We start from the raw sequence: 19,947 nt of genomic DNA, 5'->3' as shown, positions 1-19,947 counted from the left end.
ACTTTGAATGGAGCCATACCCAATCTCGCCTATATGTAAACAATTCGAAGCACTGTTACTATATTAGCGACGAGTCTCTTATTGATATGCGCTATTTGCGCATGCGCCAGTAAACTCGTCGCATATTTAATTGAATTATCACTCATGAATTCCCAGGGAGAATACAGTTATCAAAATGAATATTATACGACGAATAAACGCACGCATGGGCAGATAGCACGTCTCAACCAGAGACTCGTCGCTTACAACATGGGCTTCAAATGTAGGGACATGGCTCCTATTCATAGTGCTTGATCTAAGTATTTAACAATGCTACTACCTAGTGCAGTAATCGGGTACTGTAGTCATTCGAGTGCCGACGCGATTAAGTACAAGCATATTATACCTATCACTTAATATATTGAATACGGCCAACAATCATAATTTTATTATATTGATTATTGATATTATATTATATTAATTGATAATATTGTATTTGTAGGGTCTGAATTAGTATAAGTAATATTTAGAGTTTTAATTCGTTTGATACGATGTTTTTTTGTTTACTGCCGATGGTCGAAATTATTATGAAACACACAAAATGAAATAAATGGAACGGTGGCAATTGGCAAGCGCTTACACCAAAATACTGTACAGACGATTAGTGTGACATCACATACGTTATCAATCCTCATCAAAATTTTATTTACGAGATAGCTATTCTATTGTCTTGCTTAAATTTACACGTATACTATATTACGTACTGATGTTTGATTCTAAGCCCATCGATCCATTATATCGTATTTATATATTATTTTGTTGTTCCCGGTAGCTTTAACAGGTTGTGCTGTAAATCATATGAAAGTGTTTCTCGACGACGTTAGTGTCACAAAGTACTGTATTCGTGTACTTGGGTGTATGGCAATAATATTTTATGTTTATGTAAACAGAACAATGCAAATGTTATTAAAACATTGATACTGCCGTCAACATTGGGATACTTTCCTTTTTGCAACATTTAACATCGTGGAAGGAGATATATATTAGGTTGTTTATTTCACTTATAGTATTATAGTTTATAATATAGACATTAAGTGCAGACAAATACCTACATTAAATAATAGGTCCCATTTTCCTTTTATATTAGGTAAATTAATTAGGCTGCTGGAGTGTAATAGTTATCCAACACTCAACTAATAAAAATCAATATATAAACGTTATAATGTATTTTTGTTTATAATATGCAGTATTAAACAATTAATAGTATTCATTAGCTACCACGTGTTCGTAAAACTTTGCTTAAGAGTAAATAAATTATTTAATAATTAATAATCATCAATAAGTTTTAATTTATGGCTTGAATTGTTTATAATATATTATATTTAATATTTGAGTATAATTCTAAAGGTTTTAAATTTATATAATTATATTTTTATAATGTTGAAAAAATAGATACCTAATGAAACACAATGTATTAATATTTAAATTATACAGATCATGTTTAAGAATTAATATTTAAATCTTTGAATGACTTTGGTACATTCAAACAGTATATAAATATAAAATATATTAGTCATATTATGAAATATGTACCTATGTAATAATGCACATAAATCGGTAATTGTTGAAATATGCATTAAAAAGACAATTAATAAGAATATTCGAGTTTCATTACACACAATTATACGAATCGCAAACGGCTCAGAAACGGTTTAAGTGCTCGAGATTCAGCACTGTAAATACATTTACACTCAAGTATCAAGTATCATAATATTATAATATGTACGATATGTTAAATAATCTAACAGGTCTTTGTATAGGAACTTTATACTATTCGAAGTTCGAGCTTACACAAATTTTGATTTCACTTGTTACACGCACATCATCCGCGATCCAACATAGTCCGATTGCCTACCTGGGAGGTTTAGTTTCGTTTAAATGGATTTTCCCCGATGATATCTGACAACTTCATTTAAGTTTTAACAAGTAATTCGACTTAAACTTTTTCTCCTGCAAAACAGCATCAGACTTTTGACGTCAGGAGGTATAACAATCCGCCGTAGGTGGATTGCCCAACACAGGTGTCGACTTGCATCGGTTAAGGACTGATAGCTAGACACCCGATTTTTAGTATTTTTTTTTTTTTTATTCATTCAAAAAAAACCGAGCATGCGACATAATGTATAATAGAATTACAATTTCATGCCTGCATCACCCATATCGTCCGCTATCCGACACAGTCGGTTGCCTACCTGATAGGTTTGGATGCGTATAAATTTAACTTTCCCGATGATTATGGATTACTTAATACTCAAACATGGCAATCGACTTAAACATTTTCTCCTACAAAACAGAGCTTAGGTATCAATTTGCATAGGTTGAGGGCTGATAGCCCTGATTACCATCATCACCAGTGATGGCTGATAGCTAGACACTCAATTACAATTTTCGGCATGCCATTATTATTTTTGAACTCAAAAAAGAACCAGGCATGCGACAACATAAACTTTTACACCGAATGATAACTGGTTAGTTATGGAAAAACTGTCAACTCAGAAATACGATAATCGACTTTATCACATTTTTAGTGACCAATTTCTAGACATCTGATCACCATTCCCTATCGATTTTCCGATGAAACGATTTCCACTCAACCACTCGAAGCCGCCGAAGGAGTCTTCTATACACCGGAATCGAGTTTCACCAGCCCCCAGTAGAATACCGTATACCTCGTCGGTTATCAGATTCAGCAGTGGCGGCGGCGGCGGCGGCGGCGGGTAGTTCGGCGGGAAAATCAATAATGCCTGGATTTTAGTTGGCCCGGGCAACGTAACCTATCGTCGTTATTGACTATGAGGAGAGGAGGATGAAGAGTGTGTGACGGCGATAAGCATACGGCGGAGAGATAAAAACCTAAAAACAAAATCTGGCAACGTCTGAATGACGTCAAGTTCCGAATCATTGCGGCGGCGCATAGGCAACAGCTGCCGTTGTTGAGCTGTTCCCGCGAGAGGAGGTGGCGTTCACCGCGGCCGTCGGCGTCGAGGAGTCCCAAGTGAATGCGCGCTATCGGTGGCCAGTCGCCAGAAGTCTCTAATCACTGTTGTAGTCGGTATTCTGTTGTTGCATTGCCGCCATTGATATTCGATGTTTATCTGTTTCGCCTTTGCCGTCCATTCTCAAGTATCTGTCTAGTGTACCCCGCGCAGAATAAACACACAAAAACACGTTCCAGAAGCTGCTGTATTTCGTCTGCGGATTTTTACCAAATGGGCAACCATGTAATAATAGTATCATTGTTATTGTTTTCAATGTGATTGCGTATTACCGATCTAATGGTGATCTTCGTTTTTTAGCGTTCCTTTTAGCACTATTAGCAGTCGTTCTGAGTCCCTACCCGAAGTTCCATAGAACAGAAGGTCAAACAAGGTCTGTGAAAAATTCGTCTCATGGTCTCAACACGATTACAATTTACATTTTATGATGTACTTAGGTAACACTATCATTATTTTAATGTATACTTTAATCCGTTAACTATTTTTATTAATTAGATCTTAAAATTTAAATATCTGTCAATTTGCTTACGTCTATTGTTGATTTTCGTTTCCACCTCTGTAACATTCTGTTTTTATCACACCATACACTTATAATAAATCGTAAGGTAAACGCCATAAACAACTTTTAAATTACAAATTATAATTTTATATTATAAAACTACATATGATACCTACCAATAACTATCATATTATATATATATACATATATATTACCTAACTTTGTTAATACCATCTAACATTAATTAATTAATAAAATAAATCATATTAAATGAAAAGCAGATAGCAATGGCTGATAATCTTGTTTTTCGTTTTGTCCAATTCTACATTTTCAACAACCAATTGTTAATTGTTATACTTAAACATATAAGATTTTTATAATTTTTCAACTATGATACAACTCTATACATTTCAATTCCCAACAGACAAATTGTAAGAAAATCACCTTACTCGTGAAGTAAATAACAACCATAGATTTTATTTTTCCACTATATTTTATATAAACAAAATATTTTTCTCCAAAATTGGCTTTACAATAATTAAAATATCCATGTTACAAGCACATGTTATTTGGGAACTCGAGAAATCAAAAATAGATATTAAATTATAAAATATTTGATGTGTTGTATTATACAAAATAGCTCCTTTATAACATCATTAGTTATCTTTTGTTCAATAAATAACAATATAAAAGAATCTAATCTGATTTGAGTTATTGTTGTTAAAAGTTCATTTTTTGTAATATTCAATTTTGAGAAACAATGTTCACTACTGCAAATTTAAATAGATATTGTCACATATTACTGTAACTTAAAAGGAGTTAGACAAAATACTATTTCTGATCTGTTATCAATCATATCAACCATTCATAATTTGTTTCAATAGAAATATTATTTAGAATTTATGGTATATTTGTAATTGCTACATTTTTATTAAGTTAATTTCTGTGCATAAATCATTTTCACAAATTCTTAACTGATGTATTAAACATTTATATGAAACATTTTCACTCATATTCAATATCACCTTAATTCACCTACTTGAATTAATAATTTATAATGATTCTTGGTTAAACCTAAAATCAGTTCTATATATAAGTTTATCTAATGTTGTGTAAAATACTATTCTTTTTACCATAGTGGATAATAAGTAGGTGGTAAATTAAATATCATTGTAGTATAGACATGTTAACTGCATTTGAATTAGCATATTTAATAGAAACTCTTTGTTGTAATATAACAATTCAAATATATATTAAATATATAAGTTACATTGTACTAACTTTTAGATTTTAGCTCTATTAGCGCATTACATATTGGTCCAATTTCAGGAGGATTTCACATACCCGACACAGCCCTCCAACCAACTATCTACAATTTACCCTTAGCAGGCATCAGGCTGGATATAAATACATGAAAGTAGGAAGGAGGGACTTATTACTTGCCCTGCATAAAATTATTTAGTTTTACAGATGTAATAATATTATGTGTATGTATTGTACTTATAGTATTATACACATATTATATTCCAAGTATTTTACAGTTAAGACTTAGGAGAATGCCATTGTCGTACCTACATATATTATTCCCTGTCTTACATATGTACAACATAGCAAATTTATGTTTAGCAGTTAATCTTGTATAATGACCTTAAGTAATATAGTGAATCATTCTATCATCAAACTCAAACATAAGAACATTATCTGTATTTACATTTAGATTTTAGCGATATTTTAATTTTTTGGCAAGTTTTGAGTATCTATGTAAAATATTACAAATTAAAATATCTTTTAACTTTCTTACTAATTTAAACATTAAAAATAACCTATGATGAAAGTTAATTAGTCAATTTACTCTATTATTAAAGGTTAATAAACTCAATTGAAACTACTGAACACAAATTTGCTGTGTTTGTATGATTGTAAGATAGAGACAACATAAAGTAGTATGACATTAAGGTATAATGCAGTACTTAATTGTGTATGTTTTTGTATGGTAGGGAAACTTCTGATAAAATCATAAAATGATTTATTTTATATACTCTGTATACTAAGAGACTAAATTTTCAATCTATAAATTTAATCAGATTCAAGTCTTAAGTTAGCAAACATAAATAATTGTGTAAAAATCATCTAATTTTATATTTTGTCCATAAAAATGTATAATATTGATAAAAGGATATTGCCATAACATTTGTTTTCTCATTCTAACCCATGTACAACATGGTAAATTTCAGTTTAGTTGAATCAATTTTGTGTTGTTAAAGTAAATCGACCAATTACTTCTCAAAGTTCTGAACATTATTTGTATTTGGACATTAACTTTTTTTAAATATTTAAATTTGGATATGATTTAATTAGCATTTAAAAATTGTTAGATTTTATTTAGATAATTACAACTTACATAATGAATAAAATATTTTAAAAAAGCTAATTTATAATTAATTCATATTTATTATATACGAATAGAATAATTTTGAAATTTGTATTAATACATTTAAGAAGGTTATATTATCTAAATTTATTTATTTTATTTCCAACACACTAAGATCAATTTTGGTCATTCTAACAAACTTTATATTATTTAAATATTTTATTTTTATAATGCAACTCATTTTCTTTTCACTGGAGATATTAACTATATAAACATCAAGTTAGCTGAATCTATGAGAATAATGCTGTTTTCTTTTACTGATTATCATTTGTCCTATGAGAAAAACTTCTGTAACTATTATACATAGTATTATTAATTATTTATGATAATGTAAGTACAAGATTTGTTTCTTATAGTTGAAATTTAAATCATACTAAGTAACTTCATATCTATATAAATATTGAAATATTGTAGCATTGAAAATGGGTGTAAAGGCTGCACCCCATATATATGTATATCTATACTAATATTATAAAGCTGAATAGTTTGTTTGTTTGAACGCGTTAATCTCGGGAACTTGTTTGTTTAAAATATCTTAATTATTTGTTGTAGTTTGATAGGTTTTGTTTTTATTATAAGTTATTATTGATTTTTAAAAAATAAATGTTATAAATTATATTTAAAAAATTATTATATGATAATAACTAATAATATAAATGATTTTATTTTTTAAACAAATTTAATATAGTGAAGAGAATAACTGATTTGGAAAAGAAGAGTTTTATATAAATACAAATATAAGAAAATTATAGGTATTTTTTTATTATTGTTTTTTTATTAATTTCTATGCATCTTAAATGTTTACATCTCATTATCTTTCTACAGGAAATAATAACTAAATAAACATGAAGTCAGCTGAATCAATGAGAACAATGTTGTATTCTTTTATTAATTATGAACCATATGTCTCCTTAGAAAAAATTACGTATGTATAATAAATTATTATTAATTATTTATGATAACAGATAATACTATAATATGTAAATACAAAAACAAGTTTGAAATTTTTAATTGTATTAAATAGATTCATCATACCTGTTCGAGTATTGAGATTATTATAAAGTTATAACACTTCATATAATTAGGTATATGATAATCGATGAAATATAATATTATTTTAAATAATAAACGTTTGAAAATGTAGTAGACCTATAAATATTAAAAATTTTATTCAATGTAAATTTATAAGTAGTTTAATTTATAAGAAAAGTTATATTTTAACAATATAATAAAATGTTATTTATTTTTTAGGATTCCTTTATGGTTGGAAAATAAACTGAAATATGAAAATATTACAAATAGAGTACCTAAACATGTGAAATTAAAAACTGAAGAAACAGAGGAACTTACAAGTGGAGAACCTAGTCGTAAAAAAATTAAAACTGAAGATACAGAGTTTGAAATTCCAAAGTTAATACTGTCAAAGGATGGCAATACATTTAAATCAAAACTTAAATATTCAAAATTACAGCTATTACAAAATTCTAATTTAAAATCACTACCTGAACCATTGAATACAAACAATGAAGCCAAACCTTTAAACGATGAAAAACTAATAATAATGAACCACAAAAAGGAAGAGACCACAGAAATCAAGAAATCAGTAACACATAATAGCTTATTATTTGGTAAAATCAAAGTACGCAATGTACATACAATAAATGCCAATTTTTCTGAAATTGGTAGTAACATTGAGTATTTTGGTAAGGAAAAATTAGATGTTTCCCAAACTAATGCACCTTTTGTTTTTCCATCACTAGGAACCAAGAAATTAACATTGCTATGTTTTGAACAATTACATAAAAAATACTTCAATAAAACTGTACAAGATACTTTGGTTATTAATAACAACATATTATTTATGAACATGCTGACAAATATGCATTGTATATCACGAGTAAATTGGATATTAAGTTGGAAAGACAAACATGTTATGGCTCAGAAAGTTCATCAACTGACAGTCCTGTACATTAATTATTTTGAAAAACTCGATAAAATGTTACAAACAAATTTTATTGATTTAATATCAATTTTTGAAGATTCTGACTATGAACACGGATTTTTAATGATTATTTTAAGCTTATTCATTGGTCTTAAAATGTTCGGTAGTAATATATTTCAGAAAAGTAATGTTTTACTGACAAAACTTAAAAAATTACAGTGGGAAGTTATTAAAGATAAAAATGTTGATCATAATAAAATTCAAACAACTTTGGAATCAGATACATTTTGCTCGTGTTATTATAAAATATCAGAATTAATAGGAGAAGGCTCTCATACAGATCCCAATATAATTGAATGTTGGAAGTTATTGTTTATACCGGCTGTACTTAAATTTACTTATTTTCATTCAGTAGCTGATGCAATTATCAATGCTACAGATATTGATAAATTAGAAGGTTTATTAGAAGAGGCATCAAATAGAGTACGTCAACATCCTTCTTCATCAAATGAAACTGAAATCGAAAATTTAATTGCATTGGTGAATAATTCTGCTCATAAAAATATCAATAGCAATCATGAAATAACCCAACCAAGTACCAGTAAATTAACTACAGTTGAAAATTCTGGGTAAGTAAATTAACATAAAATAAATTATGGATATCTCAATTTTATACTCTTAATTTATTAATATACCATAAAAAAAAAACAATGGTTTTAATTAATGCAACCGAGTCTACTATAAAGTCCATTATTAAACTTTTCAAAATAATTTATTATTTTAAAAACACATATAAGAATAAATACAGTTGAGATACATTAATTGAAACTTTGCAAAAATATTATTAATACCTCATTAATGAAATATATTGCAAAATAAAAATTAAGAGGATGTTAGCGCAATATTTTTTTTCTCTCTCAGACTCACATGCAACATAGATAAAAAGCTTTCACTTAAAATCTTAGAGTAAAATCACCTATTACAAAAATTATAGAGGATAATATTTTTGAGAGAATGATATATCGATTTTATATTTTATTGTTATTTAATTTTGTATTAGACATTAAAAAAAAAAAAATTTAATTTAAATAATGTTTAAATTGTTTTGAGACAATATTAAGATACATAGTTATGTCATACCCTCAAAAATATTATTCTCTATCGTTTTTGTAATGAGTAGTTTTACTCTAAGATTACTCAAAATCTAAAAAAATGATTCTGCGTAAATATGTTTTGGTTATATTACGCTTGGGCCAGAGTGAGGAAACAAACAGTGCGCTCACATCCTCTAAAATAAATTATTGATTTTTTCAGTTGTTTGATGTGTATTAACAAGACTGCTTATAATGTTTATAAAAACAATTATATAATTGTTACGAACCACATTACCATAATAATAATTAAAAACAAAAAAAATTCTTGAAATAATGTAAGAATAAATTATAATTTTGAAAACAACAATAAAGAGCTTTCTAAAATTTTTACCTATATCATTTGTCTTTTGGATGAATAAGACTAATTTTTGCTTGAATGTTTCCCCATCCATTACTTAAAAAAACTGACTATTGGTAGCCAATTGTAATAACATTTATAACATTGAATTTTTAACATATTTTTACTACACAAAATAATAGACAAAATTTGTTCAAATAAATAATATATAATTTAAGTTGATAAAATAAATATGTTTAAAATTAAATGTTTTATATTTTTACAGATCTGTGTCAATTCTAAATGTAAATACTCCACATGTTGTTCATAAAAGATCTTTAAGAATCAAAGAATCAACTACAACAATGCCAAATCACAAGTCAAAAGCTTGTGGTATCAAAAATACTTCAACTACAGTTCCTGAAAATATTGAAAATTCTAAAGACTGGTTCAAAAATCCATTTCCTATTCAAAATCAAAATAAAATAACTTCAAAATCTCAAGATTTGAAAACGCAGTACGAAGATTATTCTAATACACATTTAACAAGCATACCTTCGTTATCAATTGCTGACCGTGTGAAATTACGTAAAACAAGAAATACTTTAACCGCTGTGTCTACAACATCTAAAGACTTGGGCAAAAAACTTGGATCAATTAAAAACGAATACATATACACTCCTATTGTTCATACAAGAATTTCAAGATCCTCAAAATTGAATACAAATTGTAATAATCCTCCAAAAAAACGTTTAAAAAAAATACATGTACCTAACACGGTTAAAGTTCATGATTCTAAAAATATTTCAACTACAGTACCTTTAAAACCTAATGACTCGTTGAAAATACCCTTTTCAATTAAAAATGAAAATTCATCTATTCCACATGTATTCTATACAGAAGAAAATGGACTTTATAAGAACTCTTCAACTTTTACAAATATAGCTACAACATCAATACTAAAACATGAAAAAGTTGGTCAAGTTAAAAATTGCTCTACTAAATTTTCAACAAATATTTGTTTAAATAAAACAGTAGATTCTACTATTAAAACAGTTAACGTACAGCATGGATTAAATGGAAACCAAATGATCAAAATGCCAAAAGAGCCATCTGTTAAAATTATATCCAAGACAACGAGCAGCCACAATAACGGTTTGTATAAATGAATACTTTATTATCTTTATAAATATAAATCAATTTTTCTTTTAATACATATTACGATTTTTTATCATATTATAAAATAGATATAGATACATAAACATATTTTCTTGAATATATAAAATAGGAATGTAAAATATTTAATTACACAAATAGTTCAACTGTAACTAAAAAATCAAAAAAATAATGCACCTAGAATCTTGTTTTAGAAACAACTTATTAGACAGTTTATATATTAACCTATATAAGCGGTTCCCAATCTATGGGCCGCGATTCACTTGTGGGCCGTGAACCATATAATATTAAATATTATATATATATATATATATATATTTAAAATAATAGTATTACATATTTGTATTATATACCTAATAAATATATATGTATGTATATGTGCTTACGTATATAGGTGGGCCTCAAAGATTTTTTTACAAAATTGGTAATCCGCACAACTAAAAAGATTGGGAACCGCTGACCTATATTATTAATTTAATTACTTCTAGCATATTCTATGCAGTCAAGAGATCCATATTATAGTCTGCGAATATCTCGAAGTTGGTCCAATTATTTGAAATTTTTTATAAAAATAACCAATTATTATTAATTTAAAACTTCACCGTTTTTCTATCAATATCAACAAAATCTGGGGACTGCATCAAAATATTTAATGCCTTAATGATGCACAAAATCACTATTGATAATCGAAAATAAACTATGTTTTCCTTCAAAAACCCAAAATAAAAATTTATCTCTTGACTACCATATGAGTTTATGATGCCTAAAGTTATAGGTATCTAGGTAAAGTATAGGCGTAAAATAAATTAAATACCACCCTTAACATTTAAATTTAAGTGATAATATTAATTTTAGGTGGTAGGTGGATTGGTATTCTGTATTTAGCCCCTGGTCAAAAAGTAGTTCACCACGCCACTGATAGGAGTTAATTAATATACAAAAAAAAAATAGATAATTAATCGAGTTATCATTTAATACTCTATAAAAATATCTAGTCTTATCTTAAATTTAAAAAAACTAAGCTTTCTTTTTTTTATTATTTCCAACAATGAGTTGCTCAGCAGCAACTCGTCTTATACGCGGAACTTTTCAGCGCAACCTTTAATTTTCTTTATTTTAAAACTATAATAGTTTTATAATATTTTTTTTTTAAATGTAATACAAAACAAAAACAAACTTTCAAATGTAATCGATTGTAAATGCTGACCTGTGACCACTGACCATGAGTCCAAAACCGACGGCCGTTGCCCGGGTCCGTACGTATTTACTTTTAGTTACAGAAAGCACAGTACCTAACTACTTCTTAATACACAGCTTAGGCTTGATAATCGCAATAATTTCTGTTAATAATATCAGTCGAATTTTATTATTTAATCTAAATTCTAAATACGTTTTGTTCATTACAAAAAATTAAAAATATTCATATTCCATCATAATGCAGTACAAATTATTAATAATAGCCTACCGACCTTGATTAAATTAAATGCTCAATACAAATTTAGGTAGATATTTCATATCACTGCTTGTCATCTGTAAATCTGTTACAAATATATTTTGGATTATTTATACAAATTAAATATGAATAATCTAATTCTAATACAAAAAAGTACTATAGTTTACCATACATTGAAATAATTTAATATTTAAAATATTTCAGGGTTCAATAATGCCAAGTAACTATTGTAGAAAATCCAGAAATAATTATAATTTTTACTCGAAGATCATCTATCAGGTTTATTACTTTAAATATTAATTTTAAATTGTATGTACATTTTGTTTTTTGTTAGAAGTTAAATTGTTATAAAACTAACAAACAATAGATGGTTGTAATTTGTAAAGTAGATTTATTGTTCAGATAGCTATGGTTCCGTATGCAGTGTATCTGTGAACTTAAGATAAGGTCAATCAAATTTAAAATAATTGAAACCAATTTGATTCAAAAATAACTTATAAATTGAATAGTTTTTAATAATACAATAATATTTTAAATATCACTATGGGGTGCCTGTAAAGATTAGATGTAAAAATCTAATATATAGGTTAGGTTAGGTTATACATAAAAAAATATATAAACTGTCAGACTTATAATTATTGTAATTATCAGTAAACAGTAGGAAACTATTAATTTTTAAATAATCGACTGTTACTCTTCCAGTTTTACATCAAACTGTAATTCTAGTTAAGCACATTTATAACATTTAAAGAAAAGAGAAATCCATATCTTTATAGTGTATAAGTCTAATTTTTTCGTAAAAGTTATATCGTAAAAAATCTAATATTACTATTATTATTTACAACCTTCTCAGTTGTTTTTCGAATGAAAGTGTTTCTATAATATGATCTGGTTATCATGCAACAATTTGTTCATTGTTATGCACTCGAATAGGATGTCTTATAAACATAGGCGTACATTTGTATAGCCCTCTTCCCCTTTATATTTTTTAAAACTTTTCAAAAAATTTCAGGTTTTTAATTAGAGAAAATTTTAAAATGTACTACATAATTTCTAAACAAGATATCCGATGTGTATGTGTTACGTAAACATTTAAAGTTCATGCATGAATTTTCTTTTATAAATTTATAATAAAAAATTAGAATGATTGAGCTATGTTAATATTTTATTATTTTATAACGAAAAAGATAACATGTTATGTATTCACCATGACAAAATAGATTTCTAGAAATGATCTATGCGACGTACGATGTATTTAGCGTTTATTATTATCGCTAATCGGAAAAATCAATCCGATAGACCATTCTTAAGCAATTCGCAGATGAATATAAATATATTATAATGTTAAATTAATATAGAGAAAATGTTATTACTAATTAAATTAAAATCTGTATGGTTTTGTTAAATAAATAATTTTAAAATATTTGTAATCTTCTATAATAAATAAAATTGTAAAATGTATATGTAAGGAAGCCTTTGTAACAAAGCCTTTCGCCACGGGCCTGTTCTATGTTTGTACGATATTTCGAACTCAATTTATCTACCTATAATATTATACCTACCGATCAAAGTATAATAATAATTATGGCAATTAACATTAAAATAAAATAAATAAAAAACCATACAAAAATCCAATATTTCGGGAGGGTTTGAACACCCAAAACACCCCTCCGTGTACGTCCTTGGCATTTTCATTGTCAAGCGCAAGTCGTCAGTTGTACATCCTGGCGGGGTAAGGGCATATTTTATTAGGTGTTCATCGGATTGCCTCTCGCCGCATTCACAAGTGCCAGGTTCTTCTTGGTATCCTCATTTCCCCATGTTGACTCTTATCTTAGCAATTCCGGCTTTTAGCCTATTTATCGTTTTTCTTATGGGCCCTGGTTGGTTTCCGCCTGGGAGCAGTCGTTCATCAGGCGGAATAGGTGTTTCAGTTCGTAGTTCTTCTCTCTATTTACGTAATCGGATCTGGTCGGGGGGTCCTGGATCACATTTGTTTTAGCAATAAAACTTCTTCTTGATTTAAGTAGCATCCGGGGTTCTTAATAGCCATACATCATTTTAATCTAACCTAACCTAACCGATATACAAAATCATAGTCACAAACAAAGTTGTAAATTTGTAAAATATAAAACAATTCATGGTAGCCTTTAATATTGGTATATGCATATGTAACAATTTTAATTAAGTATTTTTGATCTAGAAAAAAAACGACGGCAATTATTTTAATAACTTTTTACCGAAATTAATGTTTTTCACCTAGTCGTTTTTACCTGTCGTTTTTTTGTGTGGTTTTTTACTGATTACCGAATTTACTGTAGTCTACCATTAAGTAAATCTCAAATGTTTTCAAACCTTTCAAAAATTATTAGGATTAACCTTGTCATCTTGGATACCTTACCTATAGGGTACAAAAAAAAATTATTCAAAATAGCTATTTAAATACGTTTTTAATCGGCGGAGTACGATTGCGTGCGTTTTACCTTTTTAAGTATACGATTTCGCTTAAATTTGGGTGCGACGTTGCCAAACTTTTTATTAAACAAAAATTTAGTTATATCATAATTATTTTTAATATTTAAATACAGATACAAATACACATCTAACCTATTCAGAAATTAAGAATGATATAATATTTAAAATATGTTATTATACCGACATAAAAGAAAAAATTATCGTTAAAAATATATCGTCGAATTTAAGTAAATAACACAAAATAAAATAAGTTAATAATTCAAAAAAGTGGACAAATAACTTTTAATTTTAATATAATATTTAAATTAAATTTTAAAGCGATAACTATTTCTAACTATGGTTAAATACTTAAATACATTTTCTGGTGCTTTATTATTTATATAATGTTTGTGTTCAATTTTCAATTTTTCAATTTTTTGTAATTCTTCCTTCGATTTTGGTTTGATTATTCCTTTGGAAATGGTAAACGGATTTACCATAAACCTAAATATTTGGCAACTTTGCTTAAAAGTAAAAATAATATAGCAGAATAATAATCGTATGCTTAAAAAGGTACCGCCGATAAGGATAGCACGTAATCGTATCGTGCCCTTTTTAACTACCTATTTCATTATGAAAATAATTTTTATTTAATTGTATATTTTACTGTCAACTACCATCTAAGTGTTTTTAAAATATTAGAATACCTACTTTTACTTTCCACCTAAAAATGTCCACATAATTTATATTTATTTAATTTTTTTTTTAATAATTATTTAATAATATACCTATGCTTCATATATTATACATAAGTGATAAGTCTTATTTCTGATTAGTGATATATAAAACGAGATTGGAGATGATCTCTGAAATATTTTCCTATAAAAAATATGAATCTACTAAAAATAAAGTCATATTTATTCACTAAAATTATTTTTTTTTAATTAAATTTAACTGTTTAATGTCACTGTTTTTAGTAATTTTTCATTATTTTAATAATTTTATATTTTGATTTGTTTTTAGTAATATATATAACTATATTTCAACTGTTAAATCGTCTTAGTATAATATGATACATTTTAAAAAGAGTTAAGTCAAAATGGACAAAAAACATGATACCAAATTTTAATTTCATTTGTTTTCATGTACATAGATAATTTAACTTGTTTCATAACTTTCTTCTGATTATAGCTAATTATCATTATTCATTGTACCTACAGCTATTTTTTTTTTTGGTAAAATGTACACTAAAGACAAATTTTCTTATAATTCAAACTGATAGCTGATGTACTTGTACAAACTATATGTTTATAATAAATATATGAATAATTAATTGAAATTGAAAATCCAGAAAAATAATTTTAAAAAAATTATGTAATAGGAAATCAACAATGAGATATTTTTTAAATATAATATTATGTTCCTTTTCGAATAAATTATTGTAAGTTAATTAAAAACTATACTTTAATGTTCTTTTTTATTTTTGAATACAAATGTCATCTAATTTTATACAATACTGTTTACCAATATTTTGTGTTTATATAATATAAAATAGATGAAATAAATCACAAAAATATTATAAATTAAAGATTTTCTAATTTTCTAATTGATGTGTTAGATTAATATTTGTATTAAGTATTTGTTTAAAACTATAGCCATAATGTATTAGTGTAAGTTATAATTATCAATTTTGTTTTAATATTGTCATTTTTATTAAACGTTTAGCTCTGCATAAAATATTTACAATTGTGTGTAACCTAAGCATTAACTGTTTTAGTATTTTACTGTTGTGTGAAACTTTACTGCTTTATTTTATACAAATGTTCCATTATAATTTAAAATATTATTGGTTGGTTTTTAATTATGGTTACATTTTTAACGGTGACAAATAATTGTATTTATAGTTTGGTGTATTTTTTTATATATATATGTATGTTAAATGTTTATTAAATAAAAACAATTTTAATTGTATTCATTTATTTTGTAGTACCTTAACAAGATTTATCTTTCTCAATAAAATAAAAAAAAAAGTCAATATTAATATATAAAATATCAGTATTGTGTAGTCGCATAACATAAATAGCTAACACATCAGCTAATTACATTAGAATTTTTCCAAGAAACAAAAAATATTGTAATGGAAATTATTTTTGATAAGTATAATTCTTTAATAATATTCCCTAAAATTTAACACATTACCAATACAAATTCTGAAAAATAAAAAATAAATATAATCAAACCATAAACAAATTATCTATAACGATTATATATTTATTTTAAATTTTAAATCGTCACTATTTAATTATTAATTCATTTGTTGATTCAATGGTCATAACTAAAGCGCGGATGTCTATGCAATTGCAAATTTTTTTCCTTTTAATATTTTTGGATTTTTGTCAGTTATAATTCAATGTTCAATCATCATAATTTGAAGCTAATGGTGAATTTTTTGTTTTGCATATTCCTTCATATTTAAAGGTTATTTCATATTTATGCATACTTTGGCAAAATTCAAAATTTATTGCATATTGAAGCGAAAATTTAAAAAAATGTATATAATAATATTTTGACAAGTAGAAAAATTAAAACTAGATTTCAAATACGTTCAGCTCAAAGATCTTTATCAAGATCCGACAATACTAAGTTATTGCTTCAAATATGCCCCAATAACTTCGATTGACGTCAAATGTTCGTTCTCAGTCTTTAAAAATATGTTAACCGATAAACGACATAGCTTCAAAGAAGAAAAACTTCTTTTTGATTTTAATAATAAATAAAATTTTAAAAATAAATTAAGTTCAGAAAATTCCCTAAATTCTTTTTTATTAAGTATTTAAGTAATTAATTATTATAAGTTTTATTGTAAATTTTAAATAAATAAAAATTCTTATATATTTTTATAATTTTGACTGCATATTTTTTATATATTTTCATGTTTTGACTGCATATTTTCATGATTTTTACTGCATATTATATGGCATATTTCGATAGTTTTAAGTGCATAAAAATTCGCGCTCTAGTCTAACTAGGGCCCGGATTTCAATGCAAAGTGGATATTTTTTTGGTTGATATTACTTAATGCTTTCCAAGTACATAATTTGTTTCATGTAACAAGGTTTTTAAAATTACAAATTTTATATTGTATTTTTTTGCATAATTCAACATTTTTTCATTTTTAGAGCATTTTTAGCATTATTGGCTCATTTTATTGGTTATTAATGTATATTAGTTCAATATACAATAAATAGAAGATCTTTGGAATTTGAACATATTAAACAATATATTATTGTTCAATGCAATGCTCAAAATTTACTAAGTACAATAGGCTTACTTAGAATTTAAATTTTACATAAATTTTAATATATTTTATTATTTTGGTATGTTTAGAATAAATAATATTCCCCAAAACGACCAAAATATACGCATGTCAGCATCAAGTCTTCATTTCATATTTTCAGTTTTTTTTTTTTAAATAAAACAATAAATAATAATTATAGATTATTTATAAATTACAAAGTGAATTTTAAAGTGCATTTTAAGGTCATTTTTAATCGCATTTTTGGCTATTTTTTAGGACATATTTGTATGGTTTTAAGTGATTTAAATCTGGGCCCTAATCATAACCAAGTTAACCATTGGAAATATAATATATTATATTATAATATTATCAATGGTCACAACATGTTTCCTTATTTATTGATGAAATGTCTTTGACGTTTATAATGAACATAATCAATACACAGTTGAATATCTACAACATAAACTATGAATCTTCAGTCAAAAACTAGATTAGTGTTTTAATTATATTTTATTTAGCAAAAAATCCTCATTTTTTGTTTGTTTACCTACCAAATATTTAAAAAAAACTAGTGATTTTTAATTTTTACTTTTAAATTACCTATACATTATTTTTTAATGTTAATTGTAACTCGTCTATTATTTTATTAAAATACTATAAAATATTTTTCACTTCCTTTTTATTTTTTTTTTTGTTGCATTTTTTTTTCCTAAAATTCAATTTATGTGCTTAAGTTGCTGAAGATTAATTTTTGCAAGGGGCGATCCCCATTTAATGCTCATAGATGTGGACAGATACTGTTAGCAGAATTGTTAGTAGAATTTTTACATATTTATTTATTTATGATTTATACTCAAATTTTATGCCAAAACCATTTTGACTTCCATTGTTATTAGAATAATCAACTTGAGTCATCCCTAGTTTATTTTATCTATAATAATTTAAATACTATACATACAAATAAATCATTATTAAAGAATATATATTTTAATATTTCTTTAATAATATAATAATAAATTTAAAAAAATAATTATATATTTTATATTATAAAAATAATATACATGGCGTTTATTTTATAAATAAATAAATATATAGTTACCTAATATCTATTTCTGGACATGCATATTTATTTTTTATGCTATTTTTTTTTAATCCAAATATTAAATTGTCTATTGTCTATATTTGTATGATATTAAGATAATAAGCTTTAAAAAACTTTATGTTAATAAAAAGCTTAAAATTTGACACTCGTAATATTCAATTTTCAAATAATGAGTAAGCATTTCTTTTTAAAAATATGAGTTGTTTATTGTTTATTAAATGTTTATACAAGTATTTTAAATGCTTGATTATAATTTTTTCACAATATTTGAATACTCTAATTTAATAATAACTTCAATTATTGTCATTAAAATTGTTTGATCAGTCAAAAACCTTGAACATTTAATACAAGGATCTTTATAAATTATTCATATACTAATTAAAAAAATATCAAAAATTACATGGACACAATATTTTTTTATAAGCGTATGATGTTAGAATTTTGACCAATTTCATCATTTTTGTGAAAATAGGTATGCCAACAACTTTTTTGTTGATAATTATTCATAAAAATGTTCATTTTATATCTAAAATATGAAAACCAAATGCAAGATTCTGCATTAGTTTTTCTACAAATTACTGGAGTCACATTGTTTTTTTTTTTTTTTAAGCATTAAACCTTAAATTTTTACGACATTCACTCATAAAATATCTAATTCTTCTATAGATCAATTTTTGAAAATTAGTAGATACCTACATAAGTGTTGATTTAAAAATATATAATCGTAAGTTGATACTTGAAATTTTCATCAAATGTTTATATAAGCATTTTTTATATCTAATGATGAAATATTTGACAGTTTTAAAGCTATATATATATATATATATGTAGATGACATTTGACATTATTTTGTAATACTTAAATGTTCATAAAAAAATTTCACTCCATCAAGTCTTGGGAATTTTATACAAGGTTTCTCATAAGTCATAAGTTCTTATTACCCATATTGGTTGAAAAATATAAGATATTTCAATACGTCTTTATAAACAATTTTTATTTACAAGCACCAAGTTCAAATTTGGATGAAATTAGATATTTAAATGAAAAATTAATTTTATTTATTTATTTTTTTGTAATTATTATCAGTAATATTCGTTGGTACCTACTTGAAACTTTTAACTCATAA

At 25.7% G+C, this 19,947-nt stretch overlaps 1 protein-coding gene across 1 annotated transcript; it reads left to right on the top strand.

Annotated features, from left to right (window-relative positions):
* Window positions 1-3,050: 3,050 nt before the first annotated feature.
* LOC113557262 lies at window positions 3,051-13,226 on the top strand. Its single transcript, XM_026962680.1, has 7 exons — window positions 3,051-3,260; window positions 3,336-3,472; window positions 6,654-6,717; window positions 6,791-6,890; window positions 7,217-8,536; window positions 9,625-10,493; window positions 12,172-13,226. The coding sequence occupies exons 4-7, from the start codon at window positions 6,811-6,813 to the stop codon at window positions 12,189-12,191; spliced, it is 2,289 nt and encodes a 762-aa protein (XP_026818481.1). The 5' UTR covers window positions 3,051-3,260; window positions 3,336-3,472; window positions 6,654-6,717; window positions 6,791-6,810; the 3' UTR covers window positions 12,192-13,226.
* Window positions 13,227-19,947: the final 6,721 nt, after the last annotated feature.

This window comes from Rhopalosiphum maidis, chromosome 3 (genome assembly GCF_003676215.2).
Source record: "Rhopalosiphum maidis isolate BTI-1 chromosome 3, ASM367621v3, whole genome shotgun sequence".
NCBI lineage: Eukaryota > Metazoa > Arthropoda > Insecta > Hemiptera > Aphididae > Rhopalosiphum > Rhopalosiphum maidis.
This window is presented reverse-complemented; position numbering and strand designations above follow the sequence as displayed.